The sequence below is a fragment of the Sapajus apella genome, unplaced genomic scaffold, assembly GCF_009761245.1.
Source record: "Sapajus apella isolate SASKATOON/1434 unplaced genomic scaffold, GSC_monkey_1.0 scaffold86, whole genome shotgun sequence".
Taxonomy (NCBI): Eukaryota; Metazoa; Chordata; class Mammalia; order Primates; family Cebidae; genus Sapajus; species Sapajus apella.
Window position 1 is genome coordinate 1,475,745 of NW_022437026.1, and position 20,654 is coordinate 1,496,398.

General features: G+C 52.0%; 1 protein-coding gene across 7 annotated transcripts in view; it reads right to left on the minus strand.

Annotated features, from left to right (window-relative positions):
- Positions 1-4,338: 4,338 nt before the first annotated feature.
- Positions 4,339-20,654, minus strand: part of SLC6A13 (solute carrier family 6 member 13) — a 49,583-nt gene continuing 33,267 nt past the window's right edge. For all 7 annotated transcript variants that reach the window (XM_032254396.1, XM_032254395.1, XM_032254397.1 and 4 more), the window contains 11 exons: positions 19,840-19,924; positions 19,075-19,207; positions 18,120-18,254; positions 11,253-11,356; positions 10,108-10,232; positions 8,152-8,264; positions 7,704-7,841; positions 6,853-6,955; positions 6,258-6,358; positions 5,096-5,266; positions 4,339-4,788 (listed from right to left, as the gene is read on the minus strand). In XM_032254396.1, the coding sequence (XP_032110287.1) occupies positions 4,666-4,788; positions 5,096-5,266; positions 6,258-6,358; positions 6,853-6,955; positions 7,704-7,841; positions 8,152-8,264; positions 10,108-10,232; positions 11,253-11,356; positions 18,120-18,254; positions 19,075-19,207; positions 19,840-19,924 (1,331 nt within the window). In that variant the 3' untranslated portion in view covers positions 4,339-4,665. The remainder of the gene's footprint in view (positions 4,789-5,095; positions 5,267-6,257; positions 6,359-6,852; positions 6,956-7,703; positions 7,842-8,151; positions 8,265-10,107; positions 10,233-11,252; positions 11,357-18,119; positions 18,255-19,074; positions 19,208-19,839; positions 19,925-20,654) is intronic.

The following is a 20,654-nucleotide window of genomic DNA, read 5'->3' on the forward strand; positions in this document are numbered from 1 at the left end:
GTGGCCTGTCCCTGCATGTCAGGTCTTCTGTGGATTGACTACAGAGCTTGCAGAGGGGACATCCAAGTCCATGAGATCACCTAGCTGCTGCTACTCCAGAACACAAGCCTCTCCATAAAGAGGAGAAAGAGGGGAGAGGATCAGGCTGGCCAAGAGGGTAAATTTCCTTGTGGATTACCTCAAAAATTATATTTCGTGCCTACAGTGTGACATGCTTTCTGTAAGGATGAGCTTCAAGAGCCCAGCAGTCTGTCACCTCTACTCCACCTTGTAAGAGGACAGCTGCCTGGTTGGCCTGACCCAGTGAGTGCAGTTGGACTTTCCCCAAAAAGAGCTACCTTGTCCCTTCCTGTTTTTACCTGACTGCCTCTGGCCTTAGTCCCACCATCTTCATGTTGAGCCCTTCCTTACTCAAGTTCACCCCAATTCTCTTAGCCCCCAAGATCCACTTGGTATTCAGACCAGTTAGTAAATTCCTGAGGCCAGAGATCCTCATCTTTGCAAATGATAGGCATCCTGGAAAGCCTAGCTGAGACCGGGCTATTTCCACACTGAGGAGAGTGAAGATGACAGGTGGCTAGGTGAATGTATTACCTGGCTGCAGTAGGAACCACTGGACACCACAGAATGTTCTCCCCACACTCATCTTCTAGCCCCAGGCATACTTTTAGAGGACCTGGAATAGGGCTTATTTCCTGAGCATCTAACTCAGACAAGGAGTTTTACATGTTACCTCATTTTATCACCTTAAGAATCTTGAAATGTCAAAATTATTAGCTCCATTTTACAGACAGAAGACAGGTGAATGAATAGAAGATAAGTGATTTGTCCTGAGGCCACGCATAAGCAAATGATGGTGCTGGGATTTGAACCTGGGCCTCTTCGCTCCAAAAATCTATGCTTGTTTCACTGTAGCATACTGTTCCCCTGACCATGAATATCTATAGGGCAGGGATCTCATTTCATAATTCTTTATTTCTGCCTATATCATATAATATAATGCTGCCTTAGAATAGGCATTCAGTGCTTATTGGATGGAGGATGGATGGATGGATGGATGGATGGATGATGCATGGATGGATGGATGGATGGATGATGCATGAATGGATGGATGGATGGATGGAGGATGGATGGATGGATGGAGGGAGGATGGATGGATGGATGGAGGATGGATGGATGGATGGATAGATGGATAGATGATGGATGGATGAATGGATGGATGGATGGAGGATGGATGGATGAATGGATGGATGGATGATGGATGGATGAATGGATGGATGGATGGATGGATGAATGGATGAATGGTGGATGATGGATGGATGGTGGATGATGGATGAATGGATGGATGGAGGATGGATGGATGGATGGGTGGATGATGGATGGATGGAGGAGGGATGGATGGATGAATGATGGAAGATGGATGGATGATGGAAGATGGATGGATGATGGAAGATGGATGGATGGATGATGGAAGATGGATGGATGGAGGATGGATGGATGCAACTTGAAGGGGGAAAAATGATTACAGTTTTCCCAGAATCAGAAGGCCTGGATGACTCAGGTCCTGCTTGTCTTGGACAATGCTGCTATGCAGAGCAGCACCCTTAGGCCACAGGAAACAGGGTTATTTTAGGACTACCTCTCCCTTGCCTCCTAGTAAAAATGCTTAGCTCAATAAATGTGTGATCTCCTTCCTGGAGGTCAGTGCAACCTAGTCTGAGACTGGGGACCGCAAGGATGTCTCTAAACTCTTCTGTGATGCTAACAGCCCCATGTGGTGGGGTTGGGGCTATGGGAAATAGGATGGATCTGCCTGAATGTGTCCCCAGGGCAGCTGTCCCTATAGCATTTGCTGGAGTCTAACAACACTGACGTGAGTTGTACTATTCCTGTTTTATGGAGGAGAAAACTAAGGATCAGAGAGGTTAACCTGCCCAAGGTCACACAGTTAGTAGTAAAAGGTACAGGATCCAAGCCAGGCCTGTAAGCCCCTCTAAAGAAGCATGCTCAGCTGGCTGTGGTGTTTCTGAGTTTGCACATGTGCACATGTCTCTGAGACTGCAGAGGGGCCGTGCCTGCATGCTTGTGTATGGATCTGAGACCTAGGTGTCCATGTGGCAAGGGCTGAGGCCCCACACAGCCTAGTGGGCTCAGTGCCTAACAAGCTGCTTCCCCACAGACCTGGGTGGAGTCTGCAACTCTCCTGCTACCTCTGCTTCTGCTCTCCCTTTTCAGCTTGCCTCCAGGCTCTCACTGCCATCCTTTCTTCTCTAACAGGTGTGGTCTCCAGATAAGAGAAGGCTCCCTTCCTTCAGGGTCTTCTCTTCTGGGAACTGCAAGATACAGGGCCCACCCTTCCAGTCTGGGAAAGCAGGTGGCACTGACTCAGCAGCCCTCTGCCCCATGACCATCTCTTCAGTCCCATTGGCTAAAGCCGAGGTACTCCTGCTTCCTCACCTCAACCCTGACCCCTGACTCAAGGCAGCAGCATTCTCACGTCTCTGTCTGCCAGCCTCACCTGTGCTGTTACAGCCTCACCCCTCAACCACCTCTAGTGTGATGAGCTCACATCATGTGGCACCAAGTGACCCCAAGGATCTCACACCCATTACCTCCTTTGAGCACGACAGCAAACCTGTTTGTAGAAGGAGTGCATAGCATTATCTGTAACTGCAAAGCAAAGAACCTGATTTCCAAGTGACTGCACAAAGACACACAGCAAGTTCTGGAACCACACCTCCTGATTCTTATGCTAATAGGTGACTTTCCCACCATGTTCTGCCATCAGGAAGCTCCTAGGTGTGACTCGGATCACCATTACTGCATATCAACCTTCCCGCTGAGGCTGGTAGTTCTGGCAACTTTGGTCAGATGGATGGGTAGAGAGACAGGCATTTCACCCGTAGAACCCAACCTCCACATGAGGTCCTGCCCTACCCCAGCCACTATTTTCCACAGCTCTTTGCTCTTTGTATCTGTCACTTGTTGTTTAAGAAATTATATCTGTTTTTGCTCCTGGCGTATTACGAGCACAGCACAGCACCACGCAGGAGGTGTTCTGTCAATAGTGTCCGATGGTGGAGCTGCCGGGCTGGGAGCACCTCGAGTTCCGGCCTGCCTCTCCAGCAGATGTATTTCTCCCCCAGTAAGACTGAGATTGAGCCCAGCACCCTCAGGGAATGCCTAAGCAGTCTTTCTCCAGGAAGGGGCAGCCAGGGCTGACACACAGTAGGACTGCTGTCGTTAATCTTCACCAACTCTTCCAATGACAAAAAGTCAAAAATTGAAGACTAGAAAATATTTTAGCTCATTTTTCCACTAATGGACATGTGAAAAGCTAAGATCACCCAGGGAAGCCTGTGCACCCTTAGACTGCAGCTCTAAGGGTCACAGGACACGCCAGGGGCAGCACCAGGAGACCCATCTGAACAAAGGTGGGCACATGGGCAGACGCCCAAGCCTGTGCATAGGCACGGAGAGATGTAGCTGTGTGTTCAGCCACTTCCAAAACCACACACACAGCAACAGCCAGAAATACATGGGCCCCAGCTCCATGCCCACACACAGAGGTAAGGCTGCAGAGACACACCTGTGGGACCCTCAGGAGGTCCCCCATCCCCACTGATCCTGAGCGGGGAGGGACTTCCTTCCACCTGGATCCTCTTTACAGCCTCACCCTCACCCTAAGAGCTCCTCCCTGCAGATCAGGCCCTGACAAGTAGATCTGTGGCCATGGCAGTACCACCCCCTTGTGGCCGCATCTGGTGTCTCCTATCCTCAGAAGAGCAAACCGGTGCTGAGGAAGTGGCATCCCTCTGCTGGCTGAGCCAGGAGTGCCCTCCTCTGCCAAGGCTGCCCGCACCGGCCACCTTGGGGGCTGCAGTCATAGCTGGTCCTCTCTCACGTCCCCCACACCCGGCCTTGATGGGCACACACAGGCACAGTTTTGGCCGCTGGGGGCAGGCGAGGACAGAGCAGGGAAAGTGGGCAGGAAGAAGCTGCCGCCAGCCTTTCCCTTTCCTTTGGCTAGGACTCAGGTCTCCTTCATGTGTCCCTCAATTTCCTTTCTCATTCCACAGGGCAAAGGAGAAGGAAGGAAGCTGGGGACGCATGGAGAGAGGCGGGGCAGCCTCCTCTGGTCCAGATGCCTGATGATGGAGGCTCTCAGCCTGGACCCACTACCCGCAGCCCCCATCACTGTGCTGAGTGGGCCCCAGGGAGAACTCAGTGGGGGAGGGCAGGATGAGGAGGGACAGTGTCCTAAAGCCACAACTGTAACATGGGGAAGGGTCAAGGCAGACAGGCAGAGGGGCAAAAATCAGACGGAAGCACCAGCAGTCAGTGGGAAGAATGTGGATTTAATGGAATGAAGGGTGAGAGGACCCAAAGCCAGGAACAGCCTCGCCCCACCCACGAGCCCCCACCCGGCTTCCCAAGGGTCTCAGAGGGACACTCTTGGCACTGGCCTTTCACATCTGTTCAACTACCCCTGAGCAGAAATGTTGGAGTAGGAGGCGCCCAGCTCAGCAGGTGGATTCCAAAATACCCCTGTTGTCTTATCCACTCCAGGTGAGGGGCAAGGAAGCACACGGGCTGCTTCTGCACTGTTCCCTCTGCAGCCGTCCCCACGGCCAGGCTCACAGGCACCATCCGAGGGCCTGCCCCTTAGCAGTGAGACTCTAGCTCTGTGAGTCTGAGCAGTGAGGTCCTGGGGGTGGCGGGAGCCGAGGGTCCTGCTGGGTTCCACTGGGGTAGGTCCTCAGCTGGGCACACAAGCTGACGGATTCTCTGCAGGGAGAGCGGAGGTGGCTGTCAGGTGGCGGAGCGGGGGCAGGTCTGCCAGCTTCCCTCATCACCAACATCTACCCACCTCCCCACACACAAACCTGCCCTCCTTGTCACCACAGTGCATGCCTGGGAGTCACTCTGCCTCTTCCTGAGACTTCTCAGCAGCCTCTCTATTGCTCCCTGACACCCAGGCCAGGTCCACTGGCCTCTCCATACAACTGCGTGCACCCTGGCTGGCAGCCCACCTGTCGGCACCTATGAAGGCTCCCAGCCCCTCTGGTTGCTCTCCTGCCCACAAAAGCCCTACCTCTCTGAAGGGGCCCTTGAGGGTGCCAAGTCTGTAGAGGCTCCAGGCGGGAATGCAGACCATAGAGGACAGAGCCAGGAGCCAGCCCAGGGCATCGCCCCACCACGGGTACGTGTACTTCTTGTTGTAAGTCAGTGGAGTGTACTTGATCAGGGAGAAGAGGAAGGTGGCCTAGGGGAGAGCAGGTGAGAAAGACGTTGGGGGGTGGGGTCCCTGTGCCCTCAGCTCCCCCTCCCCCAGCAGCCTGGCAGAAACTACACTCCAAGCCTGGATTCACCTCTAGGCTATTCTGGGCCAATCAGTCTCCAATCTTCTCCATCCACACTCTGCCCAAAACCCACACCTTCCAGCAGTATACCCTGTCACTCCAGGGCTGCTGCACCCCTGGGCACCTCTGCATGCAGCTGACTCCCAGTTAGGATGCGATCACATGCGTACTGCACGCTGTAGGGTATTTACTTCCTCCCCTGCACCATGAGTTTGGGATGTGAGTGCCTCAAGGGTAGAGGCCATGCCTGGTTCTCCCTCTGCTCCTCAGTTATGTCCTGCACACAGTGGGGACTCAGGAATAGCTGACGCAAAAAGATAAAGCCAAAGGAAGCTGCACGCTGTGGCTGCAGACTCAGACTCTGGAGCCAGGTTGCACGGGTGTGAATCCCAGTTCTCTGCAACTTTCTAGCTTGGGCAAGTGGCTTAACAATCTCTTCACCCTCAGTTTCATCTGTGACACCAGTGTAACAACAGCGCTCACTTTATGGGGCTCTTGTGAGGATTAAATGAGTTAATACATGTTAAAGCACCTCATGCCCAGCACAAAGGAAGTGCTCTGTTCCGGCTGCCATGATGACTGCTGTGGCCTGTTAGTGTTATTCTAAGCAGCCCAATCTACCCGGGCTTCAGTCCTGGCCTGTGACATTAGACTCACACTGTGGTGTTGGTCAAACCATCTGACAGCTCTGGACCCCAGTTTATCCTTCTGTGAAATGGAAAGGAAGAATCTATCTTGCTGTAGTTTTCTAGAATCCAAAAGGAGGATGAGTGAAAATCTGAGATAATTTTCAGTTCCTAGGGAGAAGTCCATTGCAGGGCTAACGGCTTCTCTACCCTGCTAGCCCCCATGTCTCCCTCCCTTTGTCCGGCTTCGCCCCTGAGATGATCTTACTGTGCACACAGCTGGTGTGACGAAGAGCCAACAATATTTGATAAGCGGCCATGGCCTGTACCCAATCATGTCTTCGATGTTGTCGTAGAAGCGCCTGGCTCCTGCCATGCAGAAAGAAAGGAAGGGGAAGAAAGTCATTCTTCCACACCCAGAACATCAGGATGGGATCATGCGCAGACCAGCAGGGGCAGGGACCCACAAAGAGATGACATCGCAGCTGCCTGTTGAAGTGGTGGCTGGGAGAAAGCTCTTCCCTGGCACTCATAGGCGTCAACAGCAGCCAGCAGGGCTCGGCCTGGGTTACAGGCAGTCACTTTCTGATGATCGAGGTTGTCAAAAGCTGAGAACATTTGGACAGGGCAGGATATGGGCCCACCTGAGGTGGTCTGGATGTAGCTATAATCAAGACTGTGGGCCAGGCGCTTCTGGAGGGCCTTCCAACAGCAGCAACTTAGGATTTGCAAGATTTTTGAGGATGAGCAGGAGGCAGCCGGGAAAAGGCAAGTGTGAGCAGGAGATGTCTGTTTCTTGTCTAAGGGCCCCAAGACCCTTAGACAAGAGGAGAATGCCGGGACCTAGGGGAGGAGTCACTCACCGTAAACCCAAGCCACACAGAGGGACTCAAAGATGGCCACGAACAGGAGGCACATGCCGCTGGCGGCATAGTAGTCAAAGAGCTGGAACACGTACATGCCGCCCTGCATGGGAGGAGAGTACTTTAAACGGAACTTTATCCGGTGGAAACCAACAGATTCACTCCTGTGCCCTTTAGTTTCACACTGCGGGGGCACAGAGCAGAGTTGGTGAGGACCACAGGAGACAGATCATAAAAGAGAAGCAATTTGTAAGCATTTGTAGGCAGATAAGAGACACTAATTATTTTTATCATTGTTTTGGGACAGAAGATGTATGAAATAAGACAGCTCTTGTTAGGTTATCTCTGAAAACACTTAGGGACTGGCCCCAAAGGCCAAGACATAGAGCGCACTCTGGGGAAAGAATCAGGATAAGGGCCGTCATTGATACGGTCACGCTAACAAGCTCCGTCTCCCTCCCTCTCCCTGGAGACAGCACACCGAATGTTACCCAGCCCGCCCCAGGGCTCCCTTTCCTGCTTTGAAGTTTGTACATAGAACTCGGTTTGGCTGCCTGGGAAATCACCAGATCTTGCTGGAGAGGCAGCTTCTCCCAATGCAGTGCTTTGCATACTTCTTCACTTACTGTGGAGCCAAATGGCTCCTCACCCATCCCTGGAGGTGGGTGGTCCATGCCCCAAGGCCACAGGAGAGACCTGCCTACTTTGTCGTTCCTGGGGTGGGAAAAGAGGGAGTCCTTGTGCCCGGAAGCCCAGACGACCTGCCCTGCCCCGCGGTATCTGCCTCACTGACAGGTAGCAGCCATCACTTGGCTCCTCCTCCCCAGCCTCCCCCTCCCCCAGGCCCTCACCTCTGTGAGCATGACCAGCCCCACAAGGAAGGAGACAACAGACACTGCAAGGATGAGGACTTCTCTCCGGTTCTTCTTGCGAAACATGCGGGGGTACATGTCCACCAGCGCAGTCACTAGGCTTTCCACGCACACAAACTGGACGACAGGGCAAAGGGATTGGAGGGAAGGAGAGCTCCCGAGATGCCCCATCCACGAGCGCTGGCTTCTCGTTCCCAGGGTCAGCCCTGCCAGCCTCACTATCTCAGATCTCCAGAGCTATTGTCCTTGCCTAGTTAGGTCTGGGCTCACCCTCAAGCTCCCGCTGTGTCCCCAAAAGGGCATCCTCTTCCGACAGTCACCCAGTTCCCAGCTATTTTAAGGGCCTTTGGGGCATAAAACTCAACCACATGCCCACTGCTCCCCCTCCCGAGCATCTCTCAGCCTCTGAGTGGCTGCCTCTTGATACCTGGCTGTCCAGTCCCAGGAGAACGACCATGAAGAAGAAACAGCAGGCCCAGAGAGGAGAGAACGGTAGCATCACCACAGCCCGCGGGTAGGCGATGAAAGCCAGACCAGGACCTACGGCAAGAAGCAGAGGAACACGGGCCAGTGCCCGGCCACGCCAGCCACGTGTGACCCATGGCTTCTCAGTGTGGGGCCATGGAATAACAGGAGCTGGAGGACACTTCACTCCACAGTTACTATCACCACCACCGCCCTCCCCTGGGAGAAGCCACCCCAACCTCTACCTGGTTGTCAGATTTCCAAGGTACCTCTCACTGTATTCTCATTGGCAAGAACAGAATCTAGAGATGGCAGGTGTAAAGGGCTGTGAGTCTAAGGGGACTCCAGATCTCCAGATCTATGGCACAGACCTGGGGGTTCAAGTCTAGAATGAGCTCAGAAGCCAGCAGGCCATAGAAATCTGTGAAGCAGACCCGGTGTAAAACAGAAGGAGGTGGTAGGGCCTGGTGAGAAGTGGAGCCATCATGCCCCAGCTGCTAGAGATGTTTTTTGCATTTGTAAGGAATGTAGATGGCACCAAAGAAAATTGCTCTAAGGCTAGATTTGGCCTGGGGCCTCCAGTTTACCACCTCTGCACCTGGAGCCCTTTCTATCACCCTACAATGAGTACCCTGGCACTGATTTCAGAATGCTGTTGACACACGTCCTCACAGCACATGAATGTTAATTTCAGCTGACTCACATCACAGGAAAAAATGTACATGATAGAGCCTGGGTCTACCCATGGGAAGTTTCCTCTGAAAAATGAAGAGCATGGCTGTGACCTTGGAGGTCTTTTGCTCCCACATTGCTGAGGTGGGGGTCGTGCAGGGCCTGCCCCGCAGGTTTCCGTTGCATGGTACGAGCAGAGTGCCTCACCCAGAGCCTGGCATACAGTAAACACTTAATGAAAGTGAGACATGGGCTAGGCATGGCAGCTCACACCTATAATCCCAGCACTTTGGGAGGCTGAGACGGGTGGATCACTTGAAGCCAGGGGTTCAAGACCAGCCTGGCCAACAGGGTGGAAACCTGTCTCTACTAAAAATACAAAAATTAGCTGGGCATGGTGGCACACACCTGTAATCCCAGCTACTCAGAAGGCTGAAGCACAAGAATCACTTCAAGAATCACTTGAACCAGGGGACAGAGGTTGCAGTGAGCCGAGATCATGTCATTGCACTCCAACCTGGGCGACAGAGCAAGACTCGGTCTCAAAAAAATTAAAAAAACAAAAAGAGAGAGAGAGAGAGACACTATCCTTCTTAATGAGAATTGGAGACGTCCACTGCTCAGAGCTTGGCACCCTGTGTGGCCCAGGCACGCTTGTGAATGTCATTGGAAGAAATCATCTCATTAAGAGTGAGCGAGTGAGCGAAACACTGCACAGCTTATCCAGATGGGGCAACAGCAGCACTGCGTGGTGGAAAGGCAGTCACTTGCACATAGGGAAACTCTATATGCTGATAGAAACGTCTCCTTTGGATACATTTTAAAGTGAGCAAAATGAGGCCAGGTGCAGAACAGTGTATATAGGATGCTGTCATTTGGTTTTTAAGAAGAAGGCAAGAAATAGAAATAGTACTATGTATTGCATGTATATGTCTGTATATGCATTTTTTTCTCATATATGTCTAAACTGTTTCTGGAAGGATAAACATGAAATAGATACCATTGGCTGCCTCCAGGGTAAGGAACTGGAATCCAAGGGTGGGAAGAAAAATGTTCACTCTACGCCGACTCTTTAAAGCTGGAATGACTGTTTCAATTCTCCCCCAAGCCTTCTCAGAACACATCCACTGAATGGTGGCCATAGCTCACCCAGAGTATAGGTGACACAATAGGAACGCCTCTGGACCCTGGCTGCCAGAGGTGTGAACCAGGCTCACTGCCTCCAGGCCTCCCCACTAACACTCACCTGACTCAGCCACCTCAGAAATGGGCACCCCCTGCTCCTGCGACATGAAGCCCAGGATGGAAAAAATGGCAAACCCGGCCACAAAGCTGGTGCCGCTGTTGAGGAAGCAGAGGGCAATGCAGTCCCTGTGGGGCAGGGGTGAGGAGAGGGTGGAAGGGCAGAGTCAGAAGAGGGCTGCAACCTCACCTGCTTCCTGTCTGGAAGCACAGCCCCTTCACGGAAGCTGGAGCAGAGCTGCCTGGCAGAATTCAGAGGACCAGGCAAAGCACTGGCTCTCCTCAACACTCCTCAGCCCCACCAGCCCAGACATGGAATAAATCAAGGTAGTCCTAAAAGAATGAGGCTCCAGGGAAGTAAAACATGAATCTAGATGTGACAGCCACCCCTCTCTGCCATATTGGTCCACACCTCATGAGACACTACCACTGTGCCATCATTCCATTTGGCATGCTGACACAGGGGTAGAGACATGGGTAATCCCAGACAATATATAACTCTTAGTCACCTAAATTCGATTTTGAGATGCACAATGTGATTTCATTTCAGCTACTTTTCAGCTCCTATTAAAATTGGCTTAAATTCTCTGAGCACAAACCAGGTAGGCAAGGGGAGAACAACCGGGACAGGACATGAAGTGAGGGAGATGGTGTGAAAAACGGGTAAGGATTCAACGTTTTCAGGACAGGGACCGGGGTGCAATGCATGACGTTGCTAATCACAGTAGGACCTCACTTCACATCACCGATGCATTCTTGCAAATTGCAATTTTAAGCAAAACAACCTCTATTGAAACCAGTTTCTTTTTCTCATCAAAGGTAAAAGGAAACGACATTATTCAAGGACCTGTTGTGCTTCTCGGGCTGGCTTACCCAGCACTCCTGAGCCCACTAACCTCTACATCAGCCAGGAGGCCAGGTCCTCCTGCTGTGGTCTCCCAGCCAATCACAACTATCCCACCCTTTCCGATGCAAGTCTCTGCCCGTCTTTCAGTTGGCTCCTTGCAGCTCCTGGTACCTCTGGGGTGTTGGAAATGGGAGTGTAGGGGACAAATCCAGGAGCTAATGCACCCTCCAACTCACCCCTCATCTAGCGTGGCTGGAGGGACAGTAGCAGGTGTGTGGCTCAGGCCCCACGCCCCCAATCACCTGTAGCAGTTGTTGTGGTATTTGTTGTAGCTGCCCAGGGCTGTCAGGCACCCAAGACAGATGGCGAAAGAGAAGAAGATCTGGGTGCCCGCATCCATCCACACCTACAAAAGGAAAAGGCAAGAAAGGTGAACTCCCAGGAAAGCCAGGCCATTTGAGCCACAGGAGGACGCAGGCATGCGGCTGGGCCAGACGCTGGCTAGGTATGGTGAGAAAGCTGTTCGCAGCCAACGCCGGCACCCTGCTACCCCTGCTCACCCAGTGGGCTCTACTCCCTTGACTCCTACATGAAGTTTCTTGGGCACTACTAGGATAGAACAGGCATCAGGCACTCAAAGAAAATCAAAAAAACTAAAAGACCCATGGCGGAAGCCTGCAGGAGGATGGGACGGGGCTCCAGGACAACGCTAGGTCTCCTGTCAGGTTTTGATCCTAGGCTCTGCCCCAACTTCTTGCTAGGACCAGTGTGGAAGGAATCCAGGCACAGGATCTCCAGAAACACTGTCCTTAGTATCAGGGCCACCACCAGTAATGTAGCTTTGCCCCTCACGTCTCAGCACCCTCTGTCTGAAGACAGGGAGAGAAATTCTTGGCTCATAAAAAGGCAAGAGGATGAACAGAAACACCTCTGAAAAGGCTTTGTACTCCTCGGGAGGGGAAGATCACTGTCGGGCTAAACTTAGGGTTCTGCTGTTATTGTTATTATCTCAGCTGGCTGGCCCAGCCTGCGCATGTTATGATTTAGATCTAACAGCTAGAATAACATCCCAGACAGAAAGAACATCAAGGCAACAGGACCGAGCGATCCTGCAGCTCTGCAGAGCCCTCCCCAGGCGCTCCTGCCTCTGGCGACGTGAGCATCGCCAGGGAGCATCCCGCTATGGATGCGGACATCCAAGCAGGTGTTCCTCACGTGTCTGTGTTCCTAAGGGAAAGGGCGCCAGATGACCTGCCCATGTCTTTTGCTCAGCCTTGTTCCAGTACCCCCCAAGCAGGGCCCTGCTTTCCATAAAACCCTCTATCCTTTCACTGCTCCCTTCTGCTATTATCAGGTCTCCAATTCCTCAGTCCCTTCCCGGTCTTTGCCTGTCTCTCTAGGCATGGCCACCATCCTCAGCCTTTACCCCTTGCTCTCTCCTTTCACACTCACCCCTACCAAAGTGGCCACATACCTCAGCGGTGTAGAGGACCCATCGGCAGGCTGACCACCTCAGAATCATGCTGATTCCTCAGCCAGCATCCCCAGTTGAGACATTGAATCCCTAGGCCTGAAGGAGAACCCTGAACTCGTATCCTTTCAGAGCTTCCTGGGTAATCCTAATGATGACCAGGTATGGAACACTGTCCTCTGGCCCTTGAGAGCAGGCATCAGGGGTACACCCAGGGCACCCATCCTCGAGTCCTGTTTCCATTCTGCAGGGCCAGGGACAGAGCAGGGAAGACAGTGGGGGAAGGGAGAATGTCTGCAGCCTCCCGTTCTTGAGTTCCGGGGAATCCTGTCCCAAGACAGGAGGTGCCACCAGGGACAATGGGTCAGCAGCAAGAAGCACAGAGGAAGATTTGGAGGAGCTGGAGCCAGTGAGGAAATCACACAGAGAAAGAAATGGTGGGAATGAAATGCTAGAGAGGGAAAGGGTGGGAATGAGACAAACCCTGAGGACAGGCAAGGGGAGTGCTTGCAAATTTCAGTGTCTCACTTCTCTCAGTAATAATTTTTTTAAAAATTTCAGTGCGATGCCACGCCAAGTTTGGGGAGATACCTTGGCCAGTCTCTTTGCTCCTTCAAGATGTTCCAAATCCTTTTCTCTTCTAAAACTCTGCCATACCGAGCCTGCAAAGGTGATCATCTCAGGAAAACTCACTGACTTTGGCATGAAAGTCTCTCCATTCTATCTCATTCCTGCTTTGCCGGCTGTTATTCACAGCTTCAAGAGTGGGATCGTGTAGCAAAAGGCCCTGAGCTGTAGAGAAGGCATTGAAGGTATTTTCCCAGGGTCAGAGGTGTAAGGGCTCGGGACTAACGCATGTCTCCTGAGACCCACAGGTACTGCCCCTTCATGAGGTTGGGTGTCCCCTACCAAACAGGCCATTTGGGGTGTGGCCTGAGAGCCTCATGCCCTGGACATTCGCTCCCAGGCCTGACAGTGCACTGGGTACAGAGTGGGCCACGAGTCACCAAGGAAACCCACTGTGGCTGCCCACACGCAGGCAGGGGCACATGCCTGTGATGGGCAGCTTTGTGAACTTGTGCTTCGGAAGGAATAATAAGAGAAATCGTGACTTGGCCGTTCACCACGCCTTGGCGGGGGTGGGAGATAGAAGTGGGGTCAGATGGAGACTCAGTTGGGGGAGAGGTTAATGAGAACCGAGGAAAATGCAGCAGGAGGGCTGAAAACCCAGGGCGCAGGGGTCAATGCGCTTTTTGACCAAAGCCTTTGACCAAAGCCCCCTCGCTGGGAGCTTGGCAAGCCCCAGCTCCCCACACAGCTGCTGCCCGACAAGCCTGCTGGGACGGAGAAAGGAACAGGGTCAGAAGCGGGGCTGAAGGACAAGCAGAGCAAGCTGTTCCGTTCCCACCACCACAGGCAGCCACTCCCTGCCCATTCCAGGAGCCCTGGTTTCTGGAACAAAACTCTGATACGTCTTTGGCTGGGGCAGAAGGCCGACCAAGGGAAAAACAAGTGTGAAAAATTCTTGGTGGAGCACAGGTAAAAGAGGTCTTTGGGGGAAAGAGGAGGAGAGAGGACTCTAGAGGGTCCAGGAAAGATGTTTTCAGCCTCAAGTCCAACCCCCAGGATTATTAACCTTTATCCGCTATTTTTAGGAAGGCAATGTTGTGTAATGGAAAAGTACAGGCTTTGAAGCTACATTAATCTGGTCTCAATCCTGACTTTATTAATTACCAGCTGTGTGACCTTAGAAAAGTCACTTAAACCCCCTGAACCTCCCTTTTCTCATCAGGAAAATGGGTATAATAACAAAACTAATGTATGTAAAATGCCTAACACATAAATAAATATTAGTTCCCTGTCTCATCTTCTAGAATAATAAAAAGCAGCTCTTAAAACTCTCAAGTAATTCATAGTCTTTGAGAAATACCTATCATGGTAAGTAAGACAGCAGTCATCAAAAGACTACCTGAGATGAAAGCCCAGCTCCCCTACATGCTAGTTTTGTGATTCTGCGCAAGTTTCTTAGGTTTCCTAAGCTTCTGTTTCTTCATCTGCAAGATGAGATTGACCCCAAACTCACAGGGCTGAACTGTGTCAAGCACTCAGCAAAGGGCCTGGTGAATAAGAAGCGCATAATAAGTTAGCTTTGGCCACTGTTTGCTGTTGCTATTATTTTAAAAAGCAACTCATCTTTCAGTGATAATGAGGTGGCATAGATTGGATTTCAATACTAAAATAAAGACTAGTTTTAATCAGTGATTTCAGCTTCCTCTCTAAACAAACCTTTCCTTAGAATGGCTTAACATAGGAATTTATTTATTTATTTAATTTTTTTGAGATGGAGCCTCGCTCTGTCACCAGGCTGGAGTACAGTGATGCGATCTCGGCCCACTGCAATCTCCGCCTCCTGGGTTCAAGCCATTCTCCTGCCTCAGCCCCCTGAGTAGCTGGGACTACAGGCGCGCACCACCACACCCAGCTAATTTTTGTATTTTTAGTAGAGATTGGCCAGGATATATTGGATATATTGGCCAGGATGGTCTCGATCTCTTGACCTTGTGATCCACCTGCCTCGGCCTCCCAAAGGGCTGGGATTACAGACATGCACCACCGTGCCCAGCCAACATAGGAATTTTATATGTTCCACAAGGGCTCTTTGGATGCCTTCTCCCATCCTCCCCTCAGCAATCTCCTACAGTGCAGTGGAAAAGGCACAGGGCCAGCACCCGGGAAAGAAACAAGTGGTCTGAATAAAGCGCACACTCCAGCAGAGCCCTGGGTCTCCATTCCCCAGGGGGACGAGACAAGGCCTGGGAACACTGGGCACGGCAACAACCTGCCCCCCAAACAGCAAGCCTGGCAGAAGAAGGGGAGCAAACAAGAGGGAGCACTGCATCGTCTCTGCTTGGCTCCCAGCAACCGGCCTCAGTGCTTGGCAGAGAAAGATGTCTTTGGTCTGTGTGTCAGGGAGAAGAAATTTTGCACCTTTCTCAAGTGCCAGACCAATGCCAGTTAGAATGATCACACTTCCTGGGGAGTGCCAACCAGATTCAGTCAGGGCTCTGGCAGAGCACCCCCACCCTGCAAGTGCTGCTTTGCTCAGGGGCAAGAAAGACCGAGCTCCAGCATGAAGCTTGGACCAGGCAGGGAAGAAGTCTGCTCAGGACCAGTCCTGGCATTTGAACGAATTTCCCCTTCCCCTGGCCTCAAAGCACTTGACAGATAGATGCTCCCTGCACAGCCCACAGCTGGCTGGAATGGAAAGAATGGTATCTCAGAGTGTAACTGAAAGAGGTCTTTGTCCCTGCAGTCACCCAGGCAGGGAATTATGGCTTCATCGATGCTCAGAAGCTGAAGGCTACCTGGTCCACCTTCTTTTATGATTGCTGGAAGCTATTATACACCAGACATGGCACCTGGAACAGGCCTGGCACATTGTAGATGCTCAGAGTAGATTCATTCAGGTTTTTGCTGAATGAATAAGCTTTGATGGAAACAAAGGTGAGCAGCCAGGGACCTTGCTCCAAGAGCGGATCATAAAGTACATGGGATTTCTCATCATTTGGACCTGGTCCCAGTTGCAGGTATGAGAATGAAAAAAATTCTTTAAGCTCTCAAGGCCTTAATTTCCTAATCTACAAAATGGGGATGTCTATTGATCTACTGTGAGCATTTGCTGAAATCATGCCTGTAAACCTCTTAACCATGTCAGGGACAGAGTGAGCACTCCCTGATCATGACAAAGCCATGAATCTGTTGTGGAAATACTGAGCCCCTGTGTCCTTTTTCTCGGCCAGCTACCTGCCTGTCACCTTTCCTCAGCATGCCTCCTTCCTCTCTGGCTTCCCTGCAGACAAAGGTGATCTTTTTAGCTTAGCCACTGGTTCTCAACTCTGCTGCTCCAGAACCGCGGTGGCTCTCTCTTGTTTGGGGGATTCAAGCCAAATTATTCACCCAGGCTTCAAAGCCTCCCCTCCAATCAACTTCCCCCTACAACCCCTGCTTGCCACCTGCTGTCTATCACAGCCCTTTGATCCAGATGAGTCAAAGGGCTTATGATTCACAAAACAAAGATATCTGGGCTGCCATAATTACCGGCTGCTCAACCTTAGGCCACAGTGTGCTCATCTTGCAATGAGGAACATGAACTGGGGTCCTTCTAGGACCCCCCACCCCCCCATGCTTCTACAGTTTGGCTCCAAAGCCTGACTGCAGCTCTCATGCCCTGCATGGACATGAGGCAGTAGAAATCTATATCTCTATACTGTCTGAGAAATGGGAGAAGGGAAGGATAAGCTCCGTATCCCACCAGAAGATGATTCAGAAACACCCAGGACCAGAGCTACTTGACTCTGCAGGGAGGTTTCTGAATTGCAGTGGTCTGGCTGCTTCTGGAAGCCACAGCATCCCAGTACAGCTCAGGATGAAAGGATCAAAACCTGAGAAGTGTTCGGCCTCTGGATCGCCTGACGTTCTGCACAGGGGGAGCCATTGCTGCTGTGTGCATGGAGCTCCCAGCCTCAGTGTGCCGTCCCCTTCCTCTTGCTCCCTGTCAGCAGTGTCAGTGAATAAGTCGGTGCCCGACCATCTTAAAATGTTTGGAAAGCCATCCCAGTGTCTACGTGCTGGGAGCCAGCCGCCCTCATGTCTCCTTGGGACTTCTTTCACAGACATAGAGAGACTCTTCCAGCAAAAGAGGAGGATCTCTGGGTTGTACACTCACTCCCCCGGGAGGCCGGCCTCTGCAGCCAGGAGGCAGAGGTGGGGCATAACCGGGTAACAACATTTCAGGGCCTCTGGGGCAGGGCTTACCCACCCACCCCTCTGGCCCTCAACACCTCCTGCCTTTGCCAGGGCTAGTTAGGAGACCTGTCAGAAGCAGGAGCGGCCCATTCCAGACCTTGCTTTCCAAGTCCCTTCCAGCAGGCAACACCGCCCCTCCCTACCGGGGCGGTAAAGAAGCCAGGCTGTAGCAGAGGAAGTGCAGACCACGAAGGAAAGGCGGGAGGGGACCCAGAGCCTCCGGACGACTGAGAGGGAAACAACACCAGCCCAGCTGGGCATGGGTCACATGGGCAGAGGGAGGGAACCGGGTGGCAGATTGAGGGGTAAGAATTAGAGAGGAAGCTCTACAGTAGAACATGAGATCCTAAGAGGTAAATGCAGGAAGCGGGTGGGGAGAGTACGGGAGAAGGACACCCTTGAGTAAGGGCTGTGAGTGACACTTGCAGCCCTTGAGAAATATTACTAGAAATATTACCTAGTAATATTTGCCTGGGTTCCCTGGCAGCTGTGAACCCAAGAAGGGACAGTGTCACACACTTCATGACCACAAACAGCTGCTAACATGTCAAAGGCGGTTGAACCAGAGCAACTCCAGCTTGAATAGGGGCTGGTAAAATAAAGCTGAGACATCCTGGACTGCATTCCCAGGAGGTTAGACATCCTAAGTCACAGGATGAGACTGGGGTTGTCATAAGATACAGGTCATAAAGACCTTTCGGTAAGGAGGCCAAAACCCTCCCAAACCAAGATGGCCACGGAAGTGACCTCTGGTCTTCCTCACCACTCAGTATATGCAGATTATTATGCATTAGCATGCTGAAAGACACTCCCACCAGTGCCACGACAGTTTACAAATGCCATGGTGACATCAGGGAGTTAACCATGAGTGCTCCTGTCTGTGGCTTCTTACCTGGGGATCCCACAGACGCGTGAGGTTTGGGTACAGGTAAAACTGAATTCCTTGGGCTGCCCCGGGCAGCGTCACCCCTCGAATTAACAGGACCACCAGCATGAGGTAAGGAAATGTGGCTGTGAAGTACACCACCTGGCCACGGGCAAATGAGAGACAAGGAACTCGTGAGTGAGGCAGCGGCAGGGGCAGGAGGCAGGGCAGGAGCTCCTCAAAAAGGTCAAGGGAGTGAGGGCTCCTCCTGCTCCCAGCTCGCCCGCAGCTCTTTGGTTCCATCTCCCCTAGCCCTGAGCCACAGTCTACCCCCTCCCTTCCTCCTCAGCTTTTAAGCCCCCGCCTCCCCTGGCACATATTCAGAAAATATTTGTTGAGTGACTGAATGACATGTGGCATTCTCCCAACAAGTGTGCTTGGCATTCATGGCAAGGGTTGTCAGATATGAAAAGATTTGTGACATGTGACCCCTGTCCTCACAGAGCTTACTAGCTTAGCACAGCCAGGCAGCCAGATTAAGAGAGGCCCCCAGGGCAAGAGTTCAGAATTCAGAATGCTCTCTTTGCTCCAGGGCAAAGTCTCCCGGAATTCTTGAGTTGGTTAAGAATCATTCTGAGATGAAGAGTCTTCATGGACTTCTTTTTCCAAAGATCTGTTGTATAAATTAGGGAACCATGACTTGTGTTCATTTTGCAACGTGCCCACACACATGGTCAGTTCTAAGAACAAATGACCCTGGGGGTGTCCTTCCTGCCTTTCTCACTGTCTTCCAGTTAACGTCCCGAAAAGCAGATGCATGTGAATCCAAGGGAGGCACAGAATCAAAGAGAGAGCAGCAAGTCCTTCCTGGGTCATCCCCTCCCATTCCTGACGGGGCCATGGCTTAGAGAGCTCCTGGGTGACAGCCCCAGTGAAGGCAGGGAGTCCTGGGATGGGAGGAGCAGGAGCTCCCCACACGAACCTTGCCTGTGGACTTGACCCCCTTCCAGATGCAGAAGTAGCAGATGACCCAGGCCAGCAGGAGGCACAGGGCCAGCTCCCAGCGCAGGGCCCCCAGGTGCTGGATCCCATCGGAGATCTTCAAGACCCGCCGCCTGGGGAGAGAAGGGATGGACCTGGCTTACTTTTTCTGCCAGCCTCAGTTTTGTGGCCCATGTGCCTGGGACAGAGGAGCCGTGGCTCCAGGCTCTTGTCCAAAGGCCCCTTTGCTGTCTTCACTGGGACCCATGAGGCCACCCTTTGTCCAGAGCTGGAGGTGGACATAAAGGTAGAGAATGGAGACTCTTCCAGGTAAGTTTGCTCTGAGAGCTTTGTCCCTGGCCGGGGGAGGGAGGCGCAGACACCTGTGTTCCCAACCAGGGTTTCGGGACATTTTGACAGCAGGACTCATGCCCTGGGTAAATATCGGTACTGGGGGGAGGGGTGGGTCAGAGTCCACACACTTGCATCTGCTGGGAGGAGGGAGTGCGGAGTGGGAACACACGCACTCTTTGACATGGGGCGAGGTGCTGGCTAGGAAGGCCAGACACAGCCCCAGGAGAACTGCAAAAGTCTCATCTCTGAAACCAGTCCTGCAATAACCACAAACACAGGCACTGCAGAAAAAAGCCACTTAGTGGAAATTCTTCCCTTGCCGTCCATTGAGAGTGACCTTGGTGTGAACCCCTCCCCGCATCCTTCTTCTGAATACATAGCCCACACTGGGTGGGGAAGGGGCCTCACTTACTCCCAGAACTCGATGACAGGGGAGGTGACGTTCTCAGAGGTACCATTCAGGGAGCCGTTGGTCTTCTGGAACCCCACACAGTGTTCTACCCGTGAGTCACAAGGAGGAAAGAAAGAGAAAAATCATCAGCCAGCATATGACTCCACTAGAAAGTGGGGTGAAATTCTAGGAGCATGGGAAGGAAGGTCTTTGGCAGGAGCCGGGCTAAGGTTATCTGTACAGAACATCTTCCCACGCATAATCACCTCGACAAACACGGCTCATGCTCTCCCACACACTTGGACATGTGGGTGCGCAGATGCTTGGTATATATTCTCCTCAGGCATGATTAGTTGACACCAGGAGAGATGCTCACCAGGCCAGCTGCTTCAAAGCATTGCTAACATTTCTAGGTAAGTGCCCTGTGCAAAGTCACTGCCTTCGAGGAATAATGAGAATGACTTCTAGGGAAGTGATGTGTCAGAGTGGCTAAGAGCACAGGCTGGAAAGCTCCGGCTTGAATATGACCCCTGGGTATGAACTGTGTGGTTGTGGGTAAGTTATAACTCAGCTCTCTGTGTTTTGCTGCCCTCATCTCTAAAATGTAGAAGTAAGATCCATTACGTGGGATTGATGAGAAATTAAATGAAAACCTGGAGGTAGAGTGCTCAATACACGGTTCTCTTCCTTATTTGTATGTGACTCTGGAGTTTTACAAAGAGTACTGATACAATACAATAATCCGGGAAATACTGAGACAGATACTGTTTCCCCATTGTGCCCATGAAGAAAGTGGATCTTAGAAATGTCCTGTATCTGCTCGTGAATGACAAGTG